This window comes from Sylvia atricapilla, chromosome 16 (genome assembly GCF_009819655.1).
Source record: "Sylvia atricapilla isolate bSylAtr1 chromosome 16, bSylAtr1.pri, whole genome shotgun sequence".
Lineage (NCBI taxonomy): Eukaryota > Metazoa > Chordata > Aves > Passeriformes > Sylviidae > Sylvia > Sylvia atricapilla.
The window spans coordinates 5,104,349-5,123,047 of record NC_089155.1 but is presented as its reverse complement, the minus strand read 5'-3'; the positions used below and the strand labels follow the sequence as shown (position 1 = coordinate 5,123,047).

At 48.9% G+C, this 18,699-nt stretch overlaps 1 protein-coding gene across 1 annotated transcript; it reads left to right on the top strand.

Annotated features, from left to right (window-relative positions):
- Nucleotides 1-15,683: 15,683 nt before the first annotated feature.
- On the top strand, nt 15,684-17,466 carry MAFB (MAF bZIP transcription factor B). The gene has a single exon (XM_066330581.1). It carries the CDS (start codon nt 16,294-16,296, stop codon nt 17,227-17,229), a length of 936 nt encoding a protein of 311 aa, XP_066186678.1. The 5' UTR covers nt 15,684-16,293; the 3' UTR covers nt 17,230-17,466.
- The last annotated feature ends 1,233 nt before the right edge of the window (nt 17,467-18,699 follow it).

Sequence of the window (18,699 nt, the reverse complement as noted above, 5' to 3'; positions counted from 1 at the left end):
AAACCAAGTCTTTTTGATGCACATTCAAACAAATATTTTCTTGTCTCACATTGCTTTATGATCTGCTGCTGAGATAGAGTAAAAGGAGCAGAGGAAAAGAATCCCTTTTTTTTTTTTTTTTTTGTATTCCAAATACTGCTTTAATAAGACTGAAAGTCTCTCTTTTTCTCTCCTTATAGCCCTACAGCAAATAAATGGAGGTGTCAGCCCAACACCCTTGTAGGTTTAAACTGAATGGAAGTGTCCTTTTGAAAAGCTTGTTCTGTCTGACAGTTCTGAATGTGCTCCTATTGCAGTTCCTTTGAACACCCATCTTTTCTGTGTTGGTGCTCTGCTGACATGGCTTTTCGTTGAGTTAAAGATTAACAGAGTGCTGCAGAATGACAGGACTTTGTGATAACTTAATTGCATGAAACATAGTTGTTCCTATGCAAATCAGAGCGTAATTGGTCACTAAGAAATTACTCTGCCTGTATAAAGATGGCAAAATGGATTTTGGACACACGTGGGGATAATCTGTTACCTTTTATCATACTTGAAAAACATAGTTCATAGTTTTTACAATGAGTGTTTAACATGCATTTCATGCCATGAAAGTATTTGATTATGTACATTAAATATCAAGTCTGAGAGCTCTAAAGCCTCCTTCATTTTAAGTGTATTTTAACTGCTGACATTGGAATTAGCATAACAATGTGGGAGCTCTGCAATAGATTTATAAATTGTGAATCCTAATGGACATACCTTGCAAAGGTCCCAGGGTATTTACCAGCCAGACAGAACATGGCAGAAACTCTCTTAAATGAGAAAACACTGAAGAATCTGCCTGAAATGGTTTCTTTATTACAATTAGGTTTGGGTAAGAGTACGGGATTATAGCATCATCAAAAAGAGTATCATAAACCAGACAGGAAAATGATATTCCAATCACAGAAAGGGGACCACTCCAGGGCAAGTGCTGCAGCTCTGCCTGAAGGTTTGTCCTAAAGAGCAAATGAAAAAACAAGGTTAAGAACTAAAGAGGTGTGTGATGACCCCCGAGTCTTTAACAAACTATTTAGCACTTCACCCTCAACAATGGCAGGGTATCATAAACTGAATTACGTGAGCCAAGCCCTGCCTCGTGTGGAAAGAGCGCAATTACAGCACATCCCATCCTTCTCCCCGGTGCTTCACTGCAGAGGTTCAACACTTTAGGAATGCTAAAGCACCACGGAATGGAAATGGGATTGGAACAGAAAGAGCCTCCCGAAATGAACTGTACGCAGCCCGTTGTGTTGGCATGATTGATACTGGAGCATGTAGGTGTAATGAAACTGATGCTGTCTCTTCTGCACCTGTGATTTATTGAGTACAAATTTAAGATGAGAAAAGGCCCCATACCAGGAGCTGCATCTTCCCCCTCAAAGAGGGTATGGTCATCCATCACCAGCCATTGCAAAAGGCCCAATAGTGAGCGGCTCATCAGATGAGCCAATAGTCTCTTTGTTGGGATTCCTAACAAGTGTTGGATCAGCAAAAGTCTATTTAGGCTGGTGGACCTTTCAAGACCAATTTGTAGTGGGTCACTGATTCTGCTAGTGTATTATCTTCTTTACTACTAGTACCAGTTGGGCAAGCAGCAAAGATTAATGATTTTAGCTGCCGACTGTTTGTGGCAATCTACTGCTTCTGGACCAAAGATTAAGATTTTTTTGTGCTTTACTAGAAAGAGCACACCTTTTATCTGGGACCCATTTTGATTTGCTGAGTTCTGTACAAATACTAAAAGAAAAATAAAATAATGGGCACCTCTAAGTTGCCTTTTTAATGGCAATGAAAGGGATTCTTGCTGGTGCATAGCACAAGAGAAGTGGGTTTTGAAATGGAATGATAAAACTCAAAGCTGAGGGTAAGTTTTGTGCTCATTGGGATACAGAATATGGTGGAGCACAACTCTCTGCCTCACCCCTCAATACACAGTGCTGGAGAAATCCCAAGATCCCCCTGGATGCCTAGAATCCTAGAATCCCAAGATCTCCTACAAATCCATTTCCCACATCTCCCTACTTCTTAAAAGAAGGGCATTGAGGGAAATGAGACTCTCTACAGCAAGAGCCTGTTTTCCAGGTTCATATTTCATTATTTCCCACAGCAGAAACTCCCATTATATTGGACTTAACTATGGTGCAAAATAACTCAAATCCATCCCAGGAACCTGAGTCTGTGCTGGGATCCCTTGGCTTCTGTGGAGTTCCTGTTATGCTGAGTGGCTTTGATCACTTTTGGAGCCACTTTCTCTGTAAGAGAATTCCAAAATGAGGATGTTGTGTATTGTTATGGTAGAACTGAAGGAGACTCTGACCGACAACTTCCAAAAAAACAAACGAGGTGTTGGAGAGACTTTGATTAAGCATATCTTTTCAGATATGTTATCTACTGTGATGTTATCTCACTAGCCCAGTAGTAAACTCATGTTCCAAGTTCAAGAGGCTGGATAACAGGACTCTGGGCAATTCTAGAGGAATGCCACTGGCTCCTTAGAAAAAGATGAGACCTGGTAATGCTCAGCTCCCTGGACAAACCACTGCTGAAGAAAATAGAAGTGGAAATATAATGACAGCTAAATAACTCTCCTGTTGGAAATGAGAAGGGTAAAAGAATCCTAAAAATGGTAAAAGAAGTCCAAACCACAGCACTTCTAAAAATTCTGGTCCAAATTTTCTTTATCAGCATTATTTGCCTATTCCAGTGTGATTTGCCAGAAGCTTCCCATCAGCTGTAGAGGAGACAAAGAACAGGGCAGCAGAAGGAACCAGGAATGAGAGAATGGTACAGAAATCAGCACAATTCCTGGAGGAATTATTCTTCACAGAAGGCTTCGACTGCAGATGGACCAGGACTTGTGGGTGAGCTCAGGGATGTCCTGTGCACCCCTGGGAAGCTGAAGACGTGGCTCAGGAGTGTTTCCAAAGGAAAGCCCAGGATTTTCCCTCAACTGAAAAACAGGACAAAGCACCCGAGCGCATGAAAAATGCACTCATCAAGGATCTAATTTTTAAAAGGAAGAGTTGTATAAATGACCTAATAAAAAAAGTGATCTAATTGTTTCCACAACTGCTCCTGAAATTGCCAGGGCCTTTTCTCCTTGCTTGTCATTGTTGGTGGAGTCATAAATCACAGCCCAGGAGATCACTCAGCTCCTGACAATCTGCAGCCATGCTACCAGGTCCTGTGTTCAGCCAGGCCACGAGCACTGACAAGCTGTTACTTAAGCAGCTGACAGGTTCAAAATAGCACAAACTACAAGGATTTTGCCAAATAAAGAGATTTTAATTTATTTTTTGCGTGCTTATCTTCTGCCCCTGTCATAAGCACTGTCAGAAAACATGGCACTCCCCTGTAGGTGCTGCAAATTCCCATGATGACATCTAACGTGAATATGAATTTTCCACAGTGCTATTTCTTGAAATATTGATGCAATTTCATAAGGCAGGTAAAATTCTCTGGCTTTGAAGGGTTTGGTTTTTTAAAAAAAGTCTTCCATGTATTAGATAGAGGGTGTTTTTTTCTCCTTCAACCACTGAAATAGGCTTTCATCAAAAAAGAAAAGCTGAAAAGTGCAACCACACCTGGAAATGCTTTGGTGTCCGTGTCTCTGGATTTGCCCTTGGTGGCCCTTGGGTGCTGCAGCCTCCAGGGTTCCCTGGGAGCAAGGTGCTGCAGCCAGGGCTCCCTGGTTGGGATCAGCAGAGAAAACCAACTGCCCCACTCAGCTGCTGCAGAGCAAACAGCACTACTGGCCACAAGGACAGGGTGATGACAGGCATATTTTACATCCCAGCTACACAAACAACAGTAGGTGTTTCACAAATGGGATCCTTCGGCTGACAAACTCCCTTCTCTCTTTTGTTACCCCATAAAAATTGAGTTTGTTCTCTTTGTTTCTGTGTCCCATTCCCTGGGCAGCCTTGCAAACGTGTTTTGACATTGCTCTGTGAGTCTGGGCCATGTTTTAAACACACAGTTGTGGAAACTGGAGTGCATCTGGCACTGCAAAACACTACACTGGGATTTCTTCTCTTGTATCAACAGCAGAAGATGCCCTTCCTAAACAACTCCACAAATAATCATACAATTCATAAAGTTCAAACTCATTCCTCTAGGAACTCTCTTGGATGTAATGACATTAAATGACTAATTTAATGGTAGTTACTCAGCTGAATTCCTAACCAAACCCCTTCGGCAGTCATTCATTTTGGGATGGTCATCCCATAGGCCACAGCTCCTTTGTTTGAAGAAACTCTCCCATGCCCAGGGAAAGTCATAAAACCAGTTTTTTTCAATGAATCATCGGAAGGTGACCTAACCTTTGCTCAGGAGGAACAAGCACCTGACAGAAAGTTGGGGCCAAGGAATCAAACTTCCTGAGCCATGTAAGAGATACCAAGAATGGAATTAATAACTGAGCATTGCCAAGGGCAGAGCTGGTGTTGTGGTGAACTTCTAACTCAGCTACATTGGAAATTAAATGGGGAGTTACCTGTGGGGGAGTAAAAGTTGAGAAATTTCTTCACAGTGGGAAAAGAGAAGAAAAGGGAAGGGGAAAAGAGGGTTGTAGTAATCTCACAGTGCAGTGTTTTGGGTTTTTTTTGGGTTTTCTTGTACTGCAAACACTATTTTGGCCTATTTCCATGAAGCCTTGGTGCACAAGAAGAGGACACTGGTGGGCAGTGTGCTAGGTAGGGGCCAAGGACTGAGCTTGGACTTTTCCAAAACTTTGGCTGGAAAGAAAGGCCAAATAACTCCCCATGGCCAGGAATAGGAAGGATACATTTATGGGAGAGGTACATGTTGCAGGACCCTTTTCTGTGCCCTCTCAGCTCAGGTACAGAAGAGAAAAGTGTTGCTTGCAGATAAATCCTTTGAAAGTCAAGTCCTTCAGTTTAGTGTAGGCTTTGCAAAACAAACAGACAATAAATGCAAGGATTCTCTACAAGCACAGCACAGCGGTAACTGTGAGACTTTGCTTCCTTTCCACTTTAAGCAGATCATTATTTCATCCAAGTTCAGACTTGGATACAGTTGTTTTTTTCCCTCCTGAATTCGAAGGAGAAGTGCAGAGCTGACCCAGGCTCCAGCCTGCTCTGTGCAGAATCCACCTGCCTTGGAGAAAGACCAGAGCTCTGCTCCTGATGCTCAGCAGCCAGAGGGAAACACGAGGGCAGCTGCTCAGGAGCTGTGACACCATGGGACACCGAGCAGAGACACCTGGGGAGCACCAGGGACACCTGAATGGAGCAGGGTGTCACCCTCATTCCTGAGCAGGGGCTGAGCCCCTGTGTGTGTGAGGGCAGCCCAGGGCAAAGGCTGGGTGCACACAGAGCATCAGCTCCCAAGAGCTGCTGTCAAAATCACCTTGTGCAAAGGAGAGAAGCAGTGCAGAGCAAAGTAGCAGCCCTGCATATTCACCTTTATATAGGTGTTTGGTGAATGAACAGTAGTATCCCAGCTCTTCCACAGGACATTTTTAGCCACTTTCGTAGGATAGATTTAGCCAGTAACTCAGTTCTTAATTAAAGAGGTCAAATGGCATGACCAAGGCCAGAGAGGAAATTAGTGGCAGAGCAAGAAAACCTGACTCTTCTCCCTCACGCCTCCAGTTCCATTAATTGCTCAAACTTGTGGAGGACTGAGCTTAAAGAAACCAACAGGAGTTTCAGTGGTTTGAAGGTCAGGCCCAAGCACAGCAAAACCCTGGGGCTGAAGTGTGTTTGTCCTCTCCCTTCCCTGCAGCAAGTGTGTATTCCAACACCCTCAGCAGAGGAGGTTACTCCTTCACTGGAGTCTCTTGAATAAAGAGATGCTTCTGGGAGCACACTGAGCAAATGGGTTATTTTGAAAGGACAAGTTAGCTCTATAATTTGCCTTCACAATGTGTTCTGCACTCTAATTACAAATGCAAACACAGTAATTGAGAACAGCATCATAAAACTCTTAAGGAAGCCATAAGTGATATAATACGTGGACATGTTTACCATTTGGTGCAGCAGGATGCCTCTGTGATGTTTTCCCCATGTTTAAACAGGGTGGAGATTTGCTTTTCTTTCATAAAATTAATTCCATGGCAGCAATTCTTCCCTCAGCCTCCCCTCTCCTGAGCCTGCCTCAATTAAAATACAGCTTTCAGAAAACATCTCTTCTTTTTTTCTCAAGTGAGAAAAAACCCTCTCTTTCTTTTGAAAGATATAAAGTTATTAATTCAAGCTATTCCAAAGGGAAGAAAAAAGGGAAAATATTAGTGCGTTCTGTGCCTATGATGTTCCACTCTTGCCTTCAACAGCAAATAACTCATCAGGGTGAAGTGCAGAAAGGGCTGGGGGGCTGCAGTGCTACTCCCCCTCCTTAACTGCCCTTGGGAAGCCTTCAACACTTCCCATGGTTCACAGGAGAGGGGTCCCCATGGAGTTTTTCCTTCAGGTACCCACTGCCTGCATAGTGCAGGCAAGAGGTGGCTCCTGGTGCTCTTCACTCACTGACTGCCCTGTGCTGGACTCCGGAGAAGAGTTCAGAGCTCCAGTTTTTCCCAGTTCAAGGAGGGTGAGAGGCTTAAGCCAGGGGATGGCCAGTGAAGTCAGGCAAGCTGCCTGCAGGCTGCCTGAGAGCTCTCTGCCTGGATGGACAGGAGGGTTTACAACACCCAGCACAAGGTGCACTCCCACACTCCTGTCTTCACCCACTTTGTCCTTGTACACCTCCTTTTCTGTCATCTCTTGGGTCACCCTTCCCGTGTCAGCCTGGAGTCCTGCTCCAAACAAAGCTTCAAATCCAGGCAGAGCCCAAGGGCCTCAAAAGTCTTCCCAGATAAAACACAGAGAAGTGGAAACCCAAACCTATGAGCCCTGCCCTCTGGAAAGCCCCTTTGGGACCCTGTGAGGTGGGGAGGGGTGACCAGGACGATGCACGGCACCTCCGGAGAGTCCTGCAAGAGGAGCCAGGCAGCAACCCGACAAATAAACTGAGAGAGGATCAGGGCTCACTGTGCACAGACACGATCCTACAAGCTCACCTAAGCTTAACAGCTGCTAAATAACATGACAAATCATGTGATTCAAACCAGAACAGTCCAACCTGCCTTTCGAGATCAATGAAGACGTGTGTCCTCTCTGCAGCTCGCTCGGGCTCCTGCACACCCCGTCTCTTTAGATTTGCTGAAAGCTGCTATGGCCTGATTTTCAGAGGTGCTGAGTGCCTGCAACTCATCATGACAGGCTATACATCAAATCCATCACCTCTTGGGAAACTTGATTACCCTGGTGGAAACCCTCATTTCAAGCATTTAACTGGTTCCTACTGGTTTCAGCCGGTCAGCTCGGTTTTGGAATGGATCACTCTGTTTGGGCTGTACTACTCCTTCAGGAGAAATAAATCCAAATCCATGTAGACCAGTGAAGGAATCCACTAGAAAGGTATCAATTAAAAGAAAAAAAATATTTCTATTTTTGAAACATTGAACCAATAAAAATAACTCACACTTGGCTGGTTAAAGCTGTTCATCAGGTGACTTGCTGAACAGATGTCTCCAGCTGGGAATTCTTGCATGAAATTCTCCATCGTCTCATTTTTTTATAAAAGTCAGTTATTAAAGAAGTACATTAGAGGCTTGAAACATGTTAATTCAAGCCAGGAAAGCAACATAAAGCAGAAACCACACATACATTGCCAAGAGAGAGGTTGCTGAGGTGTAATCACAGCTTTAAGGGGTGAAGCTCTTTATCTGGATGTGTGAAGGATGAAAACACACTTATTAAAGCCCCTGCAGATACAGAATTAATGCTGAAGATAAACAAGGCACTCACACTGAAAGCCTGGAGAATCCTAGAGAAAGCTGTCCAGGAGACTCTAATCTCTTTTTTCACAATGCTCAGAAAATGTATAAAGCAGTGATTAATTTTGTGTGTGGAGATTAGTTCACAGATATTAGGGAATACTTTTTCCTAAATTTTCAGCCATGTTGGGGATTAATAACTGTATTTTAAAAATCTAATGAATGCCCATGTTACTCTTTGGCCAAAGAGGAATAACTGAACCTGCTGTAGCAGGGACTTTTACTGATTGCTGCAGGAGCAGGGTATAGGCTGGAAATTTTGGTATGTTTTTGTCTCCACCAACATATAAGGAATTGATCCTGCTAGAGGAAAACCAGTAGAAATTATCTGCCTTGGTACAGCAAAGCTGAAATGCTCTTTGGATCGCCATTAAAATAGACACAGAAGTGAAGGAACCTTCCCTGAGCAGCTTCATTCCCACAGCAGCCTGTGCTCACCTCTCACTGCCCCTCTCCTTGCTGCACTCTCCTGTGTCCCTCTCCCAGCCCAGGGGATGCAGTCACTGTTTATGGCATCCCAGGATGATCCATGGCTAACTGGGCTGTGGAGCATCCAGCTGGGGAACACAGGGTGAGAACTTGCAGTGCTGCTGTGCTGTCAGCTCTCCTGCACAAACTCCTTTAACCATTCTGCAGAGGAGCTCTGGAAGAAAAGAAATAGTCACAGAGCAGCTGCAGTTTGTCCCAGGGGCAGCAGCCAGCTCCACGAGCCCTCCCCTATGTCCTGGCTCAGTCGTGTCAGATCCACCCCCCCTTGGATCCTCCTTAGGATCCTGATAGTGGCCAGTGATGGGAAACATCTCCAGCTTTTCTGGGGCCTGGAGATCCAGTGAGATTTCAGCTGGGAGGTGTTTGTAACACAGCAACCACAGACTCCCAGGCTAAAACTTAGTTTTATTTCCTAAAGACAAAAGGACAAGTTGCACCATGAGCCAAATATCTTCCTTGGTCAAATGGAGCAGAATTTACACTCTGAGTCTGATTTTAAATCATCAGTCTGGTGCTATTCAAGGTTGTGGATGTGTTTATATGTAAAAGAAACAAAGATCAGGAGCCTTTTGTTTTCTCCTGCCTTTCTAACAGCTGAATAAGTGTTCCTCAGACTAACAAGGAAAGCAAACAGAAGCATTTCCCCAGAACTGTTCCCTTCTTTGTCTCTCTTCTTTTCCCTTCATATACGTAGGACTTAAAAATATTTGGGGAGGAAGGAGGAGGCTTGCAGGAGCCACCTTGTTTTCAGTTTGGCTCATCTTTACTTCTCAGAAACACACGAAAGGATTTTAATTAAAATGCATAACAGGCTTCTCCTAAATACTTCCTCACTTTTCTCCTGCACTTGGATCTATATGGAGGGGCTAGAGGAGGAAGATTGCTGAATTCCTTAGGTGAGTAGAGCTCCATTCCCAAAGGGCACAACAAACCCCATCCTTCCCCTTCTGATCTGCAAGAGCACAGGAGCTGCAAACCTGACCAGTACATCAAAAAGGAGCTTGAAAAATACTTTGAGCAAAAAATGCTAACGGTGCATCCTTCTCCTGTAACTGCACTGATATTAAATCAGGAAACAGTACGGAACAACCACAAATACATATATACAGGGGCTGTCAAAACAGAAGCAAAACCAAATCCCTAATGGGCGCTAAAGGTGGAAAGAGCAAAAAGAATATACAGCATAGGCTTTATGATTATATTTAAATCCTTATGCAGCAAATGCTGGAAAGGGAATTCCAAAAATTTTCTCTATATAAGCAGTTTTTTGATCCAGGACTTTGTGCAATGAAAAGGAATTACAAATCAGTCTGAATGAAAGGGTATAGGTCCGAGTGGGTGTCAGAACATGCCTGTGGACTCCTGGGATGTAATAGCATCCCCCTGATCCTGCAAGGGCCTAGGGATGCAGCCAGCCCTGCTGGGAGCAGCCTTTCTGCTGCCATGGACGTTGAACCTGCAGCAACACTGTCTTTCTGAAAAGGTCCATGGTCCTGGGTTTCCTCAAGCACAACTAAGGCCAGAATTTCCTTCCTGGCTGCTAAAGATCTGATCATCATGAAAGTCTCCCACTGAGCTTCTTGAAAAAATAGGCAACAGACTATGGCCAGAAGAGGTGCTGACCTTTTCTGGAAGATTTCCTGGCTTCTCATAACTTTGTGACATCGGGGTCCAGGACACCTTCCCTGTCTCTCTGGCACCTCCCTTTTTACCATCTCTTCCAAGGGAACTGAAAACCTTTGGAAAGATCACCTTTTCCACCCAGACATCTGTGCACCCAGACAGCAGAAATCCTAGGAGAAGCAGATAAGCAGGAGAGAGTTTTTTTCTCTAGTAAGATGTGGTCGAAGTTCTGAAGTGTTTGAAAAGTCTTTGAATGACACAAAATGGTATTGCAAGATACAGCAGCAGCAATTACAGTTCTTCAGCTTCTGCTGGCTACTTCAGTCCCCAAAGGCCACTTCTGAACACTCAGGAAGGTTTTGGTGCTGTTTATTGGCTACAAGCTCCTGAAAACTCTCAGATAATGAGTTCAAGATGCCATGGTTGAAGTGGGAAGCAGGACTCAGCCAAGCACAAGAGGAAAGCTGGCCCTAGCAAGGCTCAAATGGGGGATTTTGTGCTTCTGGATCAGGTATATCTGCTAGAAACAATTTTCACCATGATGGAAAGGGGGATAATAATGTGCGTTAGAGAAGGAGGCTAGGATGAGACTGCAGAGTTTGGAAATGGTGAGAGAGACAAATTCTCTTGAAAACAAGTTCGGACCGATGCATTCACGGTATGATGGGGCTAAGGCTGAAAGAAATGACGAGAAGCAGAATCTTTCTGCGCTCTGCTTGCCTCCCTGCCTACACTTGTAGGAGAGGGCGAAACGATGCCGCTTGGTTTGGAAGTCATCCCGTTTCCCACCCCGCTCCCAGCCCGGGAGTGCAGCGAGACCCCGAACCAACTGCAGAGGGTGCCACGGAGGGCTTGTGCTTCTTTCCCCGCCGGGAGGGCAGGACTCGGGCACCGCAGCAGCCGCTCCGCTCCTGTCCCCCCGGGCCGCGCCGCTGTCCCGGGCTAACCCCGAGCAGCTAACCGGGGGGCCGTTCTCCCCTCCAAAAAGAGAATAACCCCCACTGCTTGGGTCCGGCATCCTCCGAACCTCGCCGGGACGAGAGCCTCGCCTGGGCATCGCCCCAGGCTGCGCTGGTGGTGTGCCCACCGCGATCCCCCCATCGGGAGCCGTCGCTCCCCGTTTCCAGCCGCATCAGCGTCCCCAAGGTCGCAGCAGCGTTTTGGGGTGTTCGTGTTTGTCTGCCAGGGCCGGGCAGCGCTGGGGGGATCCGTCGGGCAGTGACACGGCCCCGCTGCCGGGACAGCCCCCTCACGGGCCGCCTTCATCGTGGGGTGTTCAGTGACCCCCAAAGCCCCGTGTCCCTCGTCAGGGAGCGCTCACCACCCCCGCCGCCGAGCGAACCCCAAAGCCGCCGTCCGCACACCCCTGAGCCCCGCAGCTCAGCGGGGATTTAGCTCTGGACACTGCAAAACCCCGGGAAACAAAAATACCCCCCCTAAAAACCTACCCTTCTGAAGTGCTGCTCCGCTCCCTTCTCCCACATCCACCTGGGAAAGCGTGTCTAGAGTTAGTACTGGGGTTTGACCCGCTCTTAACCGGTTCGGGCTAAAATCTGCAGCGCTCCCAGCCTACTCACAAGGGTTCAATCGCTTATTTTATACAGCAAAGCCGCTCTCCAGACTTTGTCCAAATAATGTTACCCGCTCTACTTTGACAATCCCCGCAGAAAAGGGAGAGCGAGGGGAAACAAAGCCTTATGATTACCAGTAGTAATTTAATCCTAAATTCGTGGGCCATTCCCGTCAGCCCCAACAAGCAAACATCAACACTTTTCTTTCTCATGCACATGTATCTGCGATAGATGATTAACCAGGTCCCTCGCTGCTTACACAGGGGAAAAAAATCCTGACAGCCAGCACCGTGTCTGCCTGCGGTTTGGGAAATTAAAAATCAAGCGAGGGGAGGTAGGAATTAGGAAAGTGATGCTCTTTTCCTCCATCAGTGCCGGCTGCCAGCCACGGGTAATTTAGGTTTGGGTCGATGTTTGTTAACAAATCTCCCATTTCAGTCAACATATCCCGTTGATGTTAGGGATAAAAAAAGCTAATTCTGGGGCAAAAGTAGCAGTCGGCTACCAAAACCGAGGAGCGCTTCTCAGAGAACCGAGCATGGAAACTACATACATAACAGTCGTCTTAATTTTCATCTGAGTACCTAGACATGCTGTTTCTAAGAACTGGGGACTGGGATGCCAGCGTAACATAATTCCCTTTCTAAATGTCAGTGACCCGATCGAGGCAGAGCCCTACCTGAGCAAACACGGGTTTGTTCTGTATGTTGCAGTTTCAAGGGAGAGATTTCAAATTTCAATGGCTCCAGCACCCCTACTGCCCTGCCCTGGGCGGATGTGCCGCCGGAGCTGATCAGAAATGACATTATCATTTTCTCTGAACTCGTCCCGATTTTGGCCGGGAGTTTGCGGAAGGCAGGGGGAAGTGAAGGGAGAGCGGGAAGAAGTAATTTTTTTTTTTTTCCTCGAAACGAACCTTGAAAAACCGGATCTTAAAATATAGAAAGCGAGAAAAAATTAAAGCAGCTCAATTAGCCGTTTTCGGATGCGGGAAGAAGGTGGTAATTAAACAAAAATTGCCCGGAGTGCTCGGCGGGGAGGCGAGCTGCGGGGCCGGGCTGGTGGGCGCCTCTTCTTCCAGGGGAATCCTTCCCGCAGGAGCCGGCAGCCGCCGCTTTGCCCCGCGGTGGCTTTTAGGGTGCGGGGGCCGGGGTGCTCGGGGCCGCCTCCTTCCCCTTGCCCGCAGCTCCGCGGCCACGCGGATGGGAAACTCTTCTGAGCTGCCTCGTTGGGCTGTTCAGCCCAGAAATCCTTCTCCGGCAGCACCGTTTCTTCCCTAATCCCTGTTAGAAAAAAATAATTATATATATATTTTAAAACGCACTTAGGAACAACGCCCCTAACATATAAATTCCATCGAGAATAACCTTCGGTGGCTGAATTAAAAACTACGATATACGACTGACGATTCGGGGCACGGAGCGGTTCTGACTTTAGTCAGCCGCTTAACGCCGCAAGTTTTGTGGGATGTATTTTAGAAAGGGGAGCGAGGCACGGAAGGGCAAAGAAACGGACCGAGGAAGTGCCCCGAAATTTTCTGACTGTGAGGACGGACGCTGAAAACCGATCTGTAGTTCACAGCTTGAAAGATTAAGGGAAGGGACGGAGTGTGTATGGACAGGGAGATAAATGCTTCCCTCCGCCTTTCAGTAGCTCCACCTTGTGAATATACCTCAGTAATTATGAGAGGAAAAAGTATTATCCATCTAATGGCACATTTTGCAGGGCTGCATCCAGGCTTCCCGAGCTCTCGCCAGTGTCCCCTTTCTCTCAGTGGCAACGATAAACGTTTAATGTGCAGATAAAAAAAAATAAAGCTCTCCCCGAGCAGCTTCCAGGACCTCAGAAATCACAAGTCCGGCGGACCGGCACGGGGGACTCTGGGCAGCCCCAAGCCCCCGGGGAGGCGGCAGCCGCCGGACGGGGACGGCCGAGCTCCGTGCCCGCTCCGCTGTGCCCCGCTGGCCGCGTCCCCGCCCGGACACCGCTCCGCAGAGGGGCACCGCGGGGCTCCCCGCCTCGCTGCGCCTCGGGGCCGCTCCTTAACAGGGAAAAGACGGCGATTCCCCAAATCTAGGACTGCTGAGAAACCAGCAGCTCGGTGGCCGTGCGGACCCTGGGGCGCCCCGCACCGCCGGGGCTGAACTGCCCGTGGGGCATGAGGGGCAAGAGGAGCGCCCCGGGGCTGTGGGTTCCACTCGTGTCCTCCCGCACACGCGTCCGGAGCGGCGCGACCCGCGGAGAGCGGTGTGCGTGCTGCCGGGAGCACAGCCCCGCTCCGGGCGGGATGGGGATGCCGAGGCATCGCTCACTCCCGGACCGCAGCCTCGGGAGCGCCGGAGCCGGCCGCTCTCCGGGACTATCGAGCGAGTGTTCTGTCCCCTCCAAACGCCGTGGGGAAACACGCACACAAGGCATTGCCACACGAAACCAACCCCCGGAGCGCCTGTACTGCCAAAGAGAATTTGGATGAAATCTCCCTGCCTGGTTTCCTCCTCTTCCCCCCAAGCGGCTGTCAGAGGGACCCCCTGGAATTTCTTTTTTTGGGTAGAGGGAGGACTTTGAGCGACTTTTGCCTGCCAGGTTCCCTGCGCGGCTGCGGCCGGCTCCGCGGAGATGCGGAGGAGCAGGACAGGCGGCTCCAGGCTGCGGGGATCGCCGCGGGGCTGGCGGGGGTCCCGCAGGGACAGACCCTCTCCGGCACATCTCCGCTGGGGACTCCTCAGTCTTGTCCCGGCTCCAGAAAAGCCGTTCCTCCTCATAATTTTCGGGAAAGCAGACAGACACTGAACATTTTTTGTTCTTTTGGCTAAATAATCAGGAGGGTGGGAGGGTGGTACAGGGCATTCCGAGGGGCAGAGGAGGAGGAGCAGCTCCGGAGCGGCGCGGCCAGGCCGGACCGAGGCAGCCCCGCTCCCGCATCGCTCCGCATCGCTCCGGAATGCCCGTCCTCTTCTCCGGGTGTTCTCTCCCGGCTTGTTATTCTGAAAACCGACACTTGGGGTCGTACTTTCTGTCTGTTTGAGCTTGAAAGCGGTGTAAAAAGCAGCCCTAATCTCCCTTAATCGTTACAAAATGTTAAAAAAAAAAAAAATCCTGTTACCGGACTCAAAAAAAAAAAAAAAAAAAAAAAAAAAAAAAAAAAAAAAAGTAAAAGAAATCTTACAAACTGGAAAACTGAATACTCCTTTGCATGCAGTGACTCTCTCAGGGAACAGCAGAGGAAATCAAACACGGTCCCCTCAGAACCGAAATGTAATTATATTTTCTCCTTTCACTCCCTAATATTTGCAATTGTCTGTGTCGATGCCTTCGCTTTTCTTTAGGGAGAGATTTGCTTCCTGTAACCGGGAGGGTTTCCCCGGTTGTACACGAGGCGCAGACAGCCGTGCCGAGTCGGTGCTTCCCTCCCCGCGTATCCCCCGGGCTCCTCCCGCAGCCCGGCACTCGCTCCCGGCCGGACTCTGCGCGTTCGCCGCCGCTTTTCCCCCGCTACGTTCGCACCGGGGCCGCTTACATAAAGTTGGAAGGGTGGATGCCTGTGCGTGGCACGGGGAGAAGCTCCCTGCCTTGAGATCCGCTACGGGACGGGCAGCGGGCAAAAAGGGGCACTTTGTTATATTTTAGAACAAAGGGACGGGCAGGATGTCCCCGAGTCCCCCCCCTCCTTGGTGGGCGGCAGAGGCCGAAAAGCACGGGAAGGAAAAGCAGCAGAGAAATCAAATAAATCAAATAAATAAATAAATAAATAAATAAAGACTCAAGCAGCGAAATGAAATCAATAAGTGGGAAGGCGCGGGCGCTGGCGGGGGAGCCGGGGAGAGCCCGGAGGTGCGGGCTGGGAGCGGCGGGCGCTCAGCTGGCGCTGCGGAGCTGTCACGGCTCGGCCCGGCCCCGCCCGGCCCCGCCGCCGCGCTGCCATTGGCGCGGCCGCCGCCGGCCCCGCCCCCGCCGCGCTCTCGGCGGGCACGGCCGTATAAGAAGCCAAGGGGGGGCTGCACTGTGATCACAGCTGCACAACGAGCGCTGGCGGCGGCAGCTACAGCAGAGACCTGGGCTGTGCTCGTCCCCCTTCTCCTCCTTTTTTTTTTTTTTTTTTTTTTTTTTTTTTTTTTTTTTTTCTTTTTTCCCTCCTCCTTCCTCCCCCCTTTTCCCTCCCCTTCGCCTGCGCTGCCAGCAGAGCCGCCGAAACTCCCGTGCAGAGCCCGGCCGCCGCCGGTAGCCCGTGCGCTGCCCCGGCGCTCGCTCGGGCTGGAAAGTTGCGGCAGGCTCCGGGCTCGGCTGCCGCGGGGAAGGGGCTCCGGACTTACAAAACCCGGCCGGGGGCACGGGCTGGGCGTTTGCACCGACCTTCTTCTTCCTGCACAGAGCCGAAGGCAGCATCTTTGTTTTGTTTTGCTTTTGCCCTTCCTGCTACCGCTCCTTTCTCCTTGTGACCGGGCGCCTGGGAGCCGGGAGCTGCCGCAGCCCGCGGCGCGGGGCGAACGCTGATACCGAGAGCCAGGAGCCAGCCAGGCGGCCCCGGCGGCCGGCTCGTCCTTGGCTTTGTTGCTCCGGACTGAAGAAGCCCTAGAAGCCGGGAGAAGGAGGAGGCGGCGGAGGAGGGGGAGCGGAGGAAAGGAAGCGAGAGCTGAAAGCCAAAGTTGGTTTGGAATAGGGGAGCGCGGCCAGCCGTCTGCCAGACTGCGCGCTGGGGTGAAGTCTCCAGCCCCCTCCGCCGGGAGAGGTGCCCGCAAGACAGCGATGGCCGGAGAGCTCAGCATCGGAGCCGAGCTGCCCACTAGCCCGCTGGCCATGGAGTACGTGAACGACTTCGACTTGATGAAGTTCGACGTGAAGAAGGAGCCCCTGGGCAGGAACGACCGCTCGGGCAGGCACTGCACCCGCCTGCAGCCGGCCGGCTCCGTCTCCTCCACCCCCATCAGCACCCCCTGCAGCTCCGTGCCCTCCTCGCCCAGCTTCAGCCCCACCGAGCAGAAGACCCACTTGGAGGACCTGTACTGGATGGCCAACAGCTACCAGCAGATGAACCCCGAGGCGCTGAACCTCACCCCAGAGGACGCTGTCGAAGCCCTCATTGGGTCCCACCAGGTGTCCCAGCAGCTGCAGGGCTTCGAGGGCTTCCGGGCCCACCACCACCACCATCATCACCATCACCAACACCACCACCAGTATCCCGCAGTCACTCACGAAGACCTGGCCGGCAGCGGGCACCCTCACCATCACCACCATCATCACCACCAGGCCTCTCCCACTCCCTCCACCTCCTCCAGCTCCTCCCAGCAGCTCCAGAACTCGCACCAGCAGCATCCCCCCTCCAGCAGTGTGGAGGACCGGTTCTCAGATGACCAGCTGGTCTCCATGTCTGTGAGGGAGCTCAACAGGCACCTCCGAGGCTTCACCAAAGACGAGGTGATCCGCCTCAAGCAGAAGAGGAGGACCTTGAAGAACAGGGGCTATGCCCAGTCCTGCAGGTATAAACGTGTCCAGCAGAAACACCACCTGGAGAACGAAAAGACGCAGCTCATTCAGCAGGTGGAACAGCTCAAGCAAGAAGTGACCCGGCTCGCCAGAGAGAGAGACGCCTACAAGCTCAAGTGTGAGAAACTTGCCAGCAATGGCTTCAGAGAGGCCGGCTCCACCAGTGACAACCCGTCTTCCCCTGAGTTCTTCATGTGAGTGCTAACAAAAATAATTAAAAAACAAACAAAAACCCTGAACCCCCCAAACCTGACCCCTGTCACCTTCCCCTCCCGCTCCCATCCTCCTCTGACATCTCCATCCATCCGTCTGCTTGACTAGAGAGAAAGGAGGAGAGAAAAATAGACTCGATTTTTTTTTTTTTTTTTTTTTTTTGCAGCATCCAGTCTTCTAGAGTAGCTGTGGGAAAAGTAGGCTGGGGGTGGGGATGGGAGAGGTAAAGTGCAACTTTTTGACTTTCGTGTGCAAGTTAGAGAGAGAGAGACAGAGGCAAAGGAGAAAAGGACAAGTGAAGCGTTTTATAGATCGCTTACTTGCAGAGCGAGATGGACTTTAAAAGAATAATAATAAAAAAAGGACAATGAACAAGCCATCGGTAACATACTGCCTGCTCGGAAAGAGAGAGGACATATACAGCACCATCTCATGCACAATTTACCTGCTTGGAAAAAGAGAATAAATAAAAAGGACAATATATGCAAACTCTTCATATATTGCCTGATTTGAGAAATAAGTTACAGGACTCAGATGGGACATTCAATCTAAGAAAAGAAAGAATGAAAGAAAAAAAAAAAAACTCATCAGTTTTATTGCCTGCTTGATTATATAGAAAAATACGAAAATCTGCATTAAAAATATTAATCCTGCATGCTGGACATGTATGGTAATAATTTCTATTTTGTACCATTTTCTTGTTTAACTATAGCATGTTGATCATTGATCATAGATTTCTGTTGTTGTTTTGTTTCATCAATAAGAAAAGCATCACAAGTTATCGAACTTTTTACTGCTTGTGCAGTTTTGTTCGTTGGTTTTGCTCTTGTTTTCTTTTATGGTTGTTAGCTTGTAAATATCTGCTACTTCAAACCGTACAGGAGAAAAATACACAAAAAAACAAAATAACATTTCAGCAGGCTGGTTATACGGTTTGTTTGGTGTTAAAGAGATACTTAAAGAAAAAAAGTTATGGGCATTTTGCATTAGAAAAAAAAAAAACCAACTTTGTATATCTGGTGCACTTTTAAGTTGTATTTTTTTTGTTTTTTGTCAGTTTTCATTTTGGTTTTTGTTTGTTGGGGCAGAAGCAAAAACGCCTGAATGGCATTGACAAACCTAAACTTAACAGGGAAAAACCTTCCTCGGTCACTAGAACCTACTCCATGCCTTAAAGTGGCAGCGAAGCTCTTTCCCTCAGGACAATTCCCAGCCTGAGTGGTTAGGCTTGGCCAGATAATTTCCCTTCTGATTGTACACTCAGGAAGCGAAGGACGGACGAGATACCAGTTCCATTAAAAAAAACCCAAAACAACAACAATAAAAAAACCCCAACAACAACTGCCCCTAGATTTTCGGTAAATAAAGAGGAAAAACAACCCCAAATCCTCCTCGTTATGAGTCGAGCTGCGATAGCAGCGAGGGCTCCGTGTCGCCACTGAAGTTGGGTTTCTC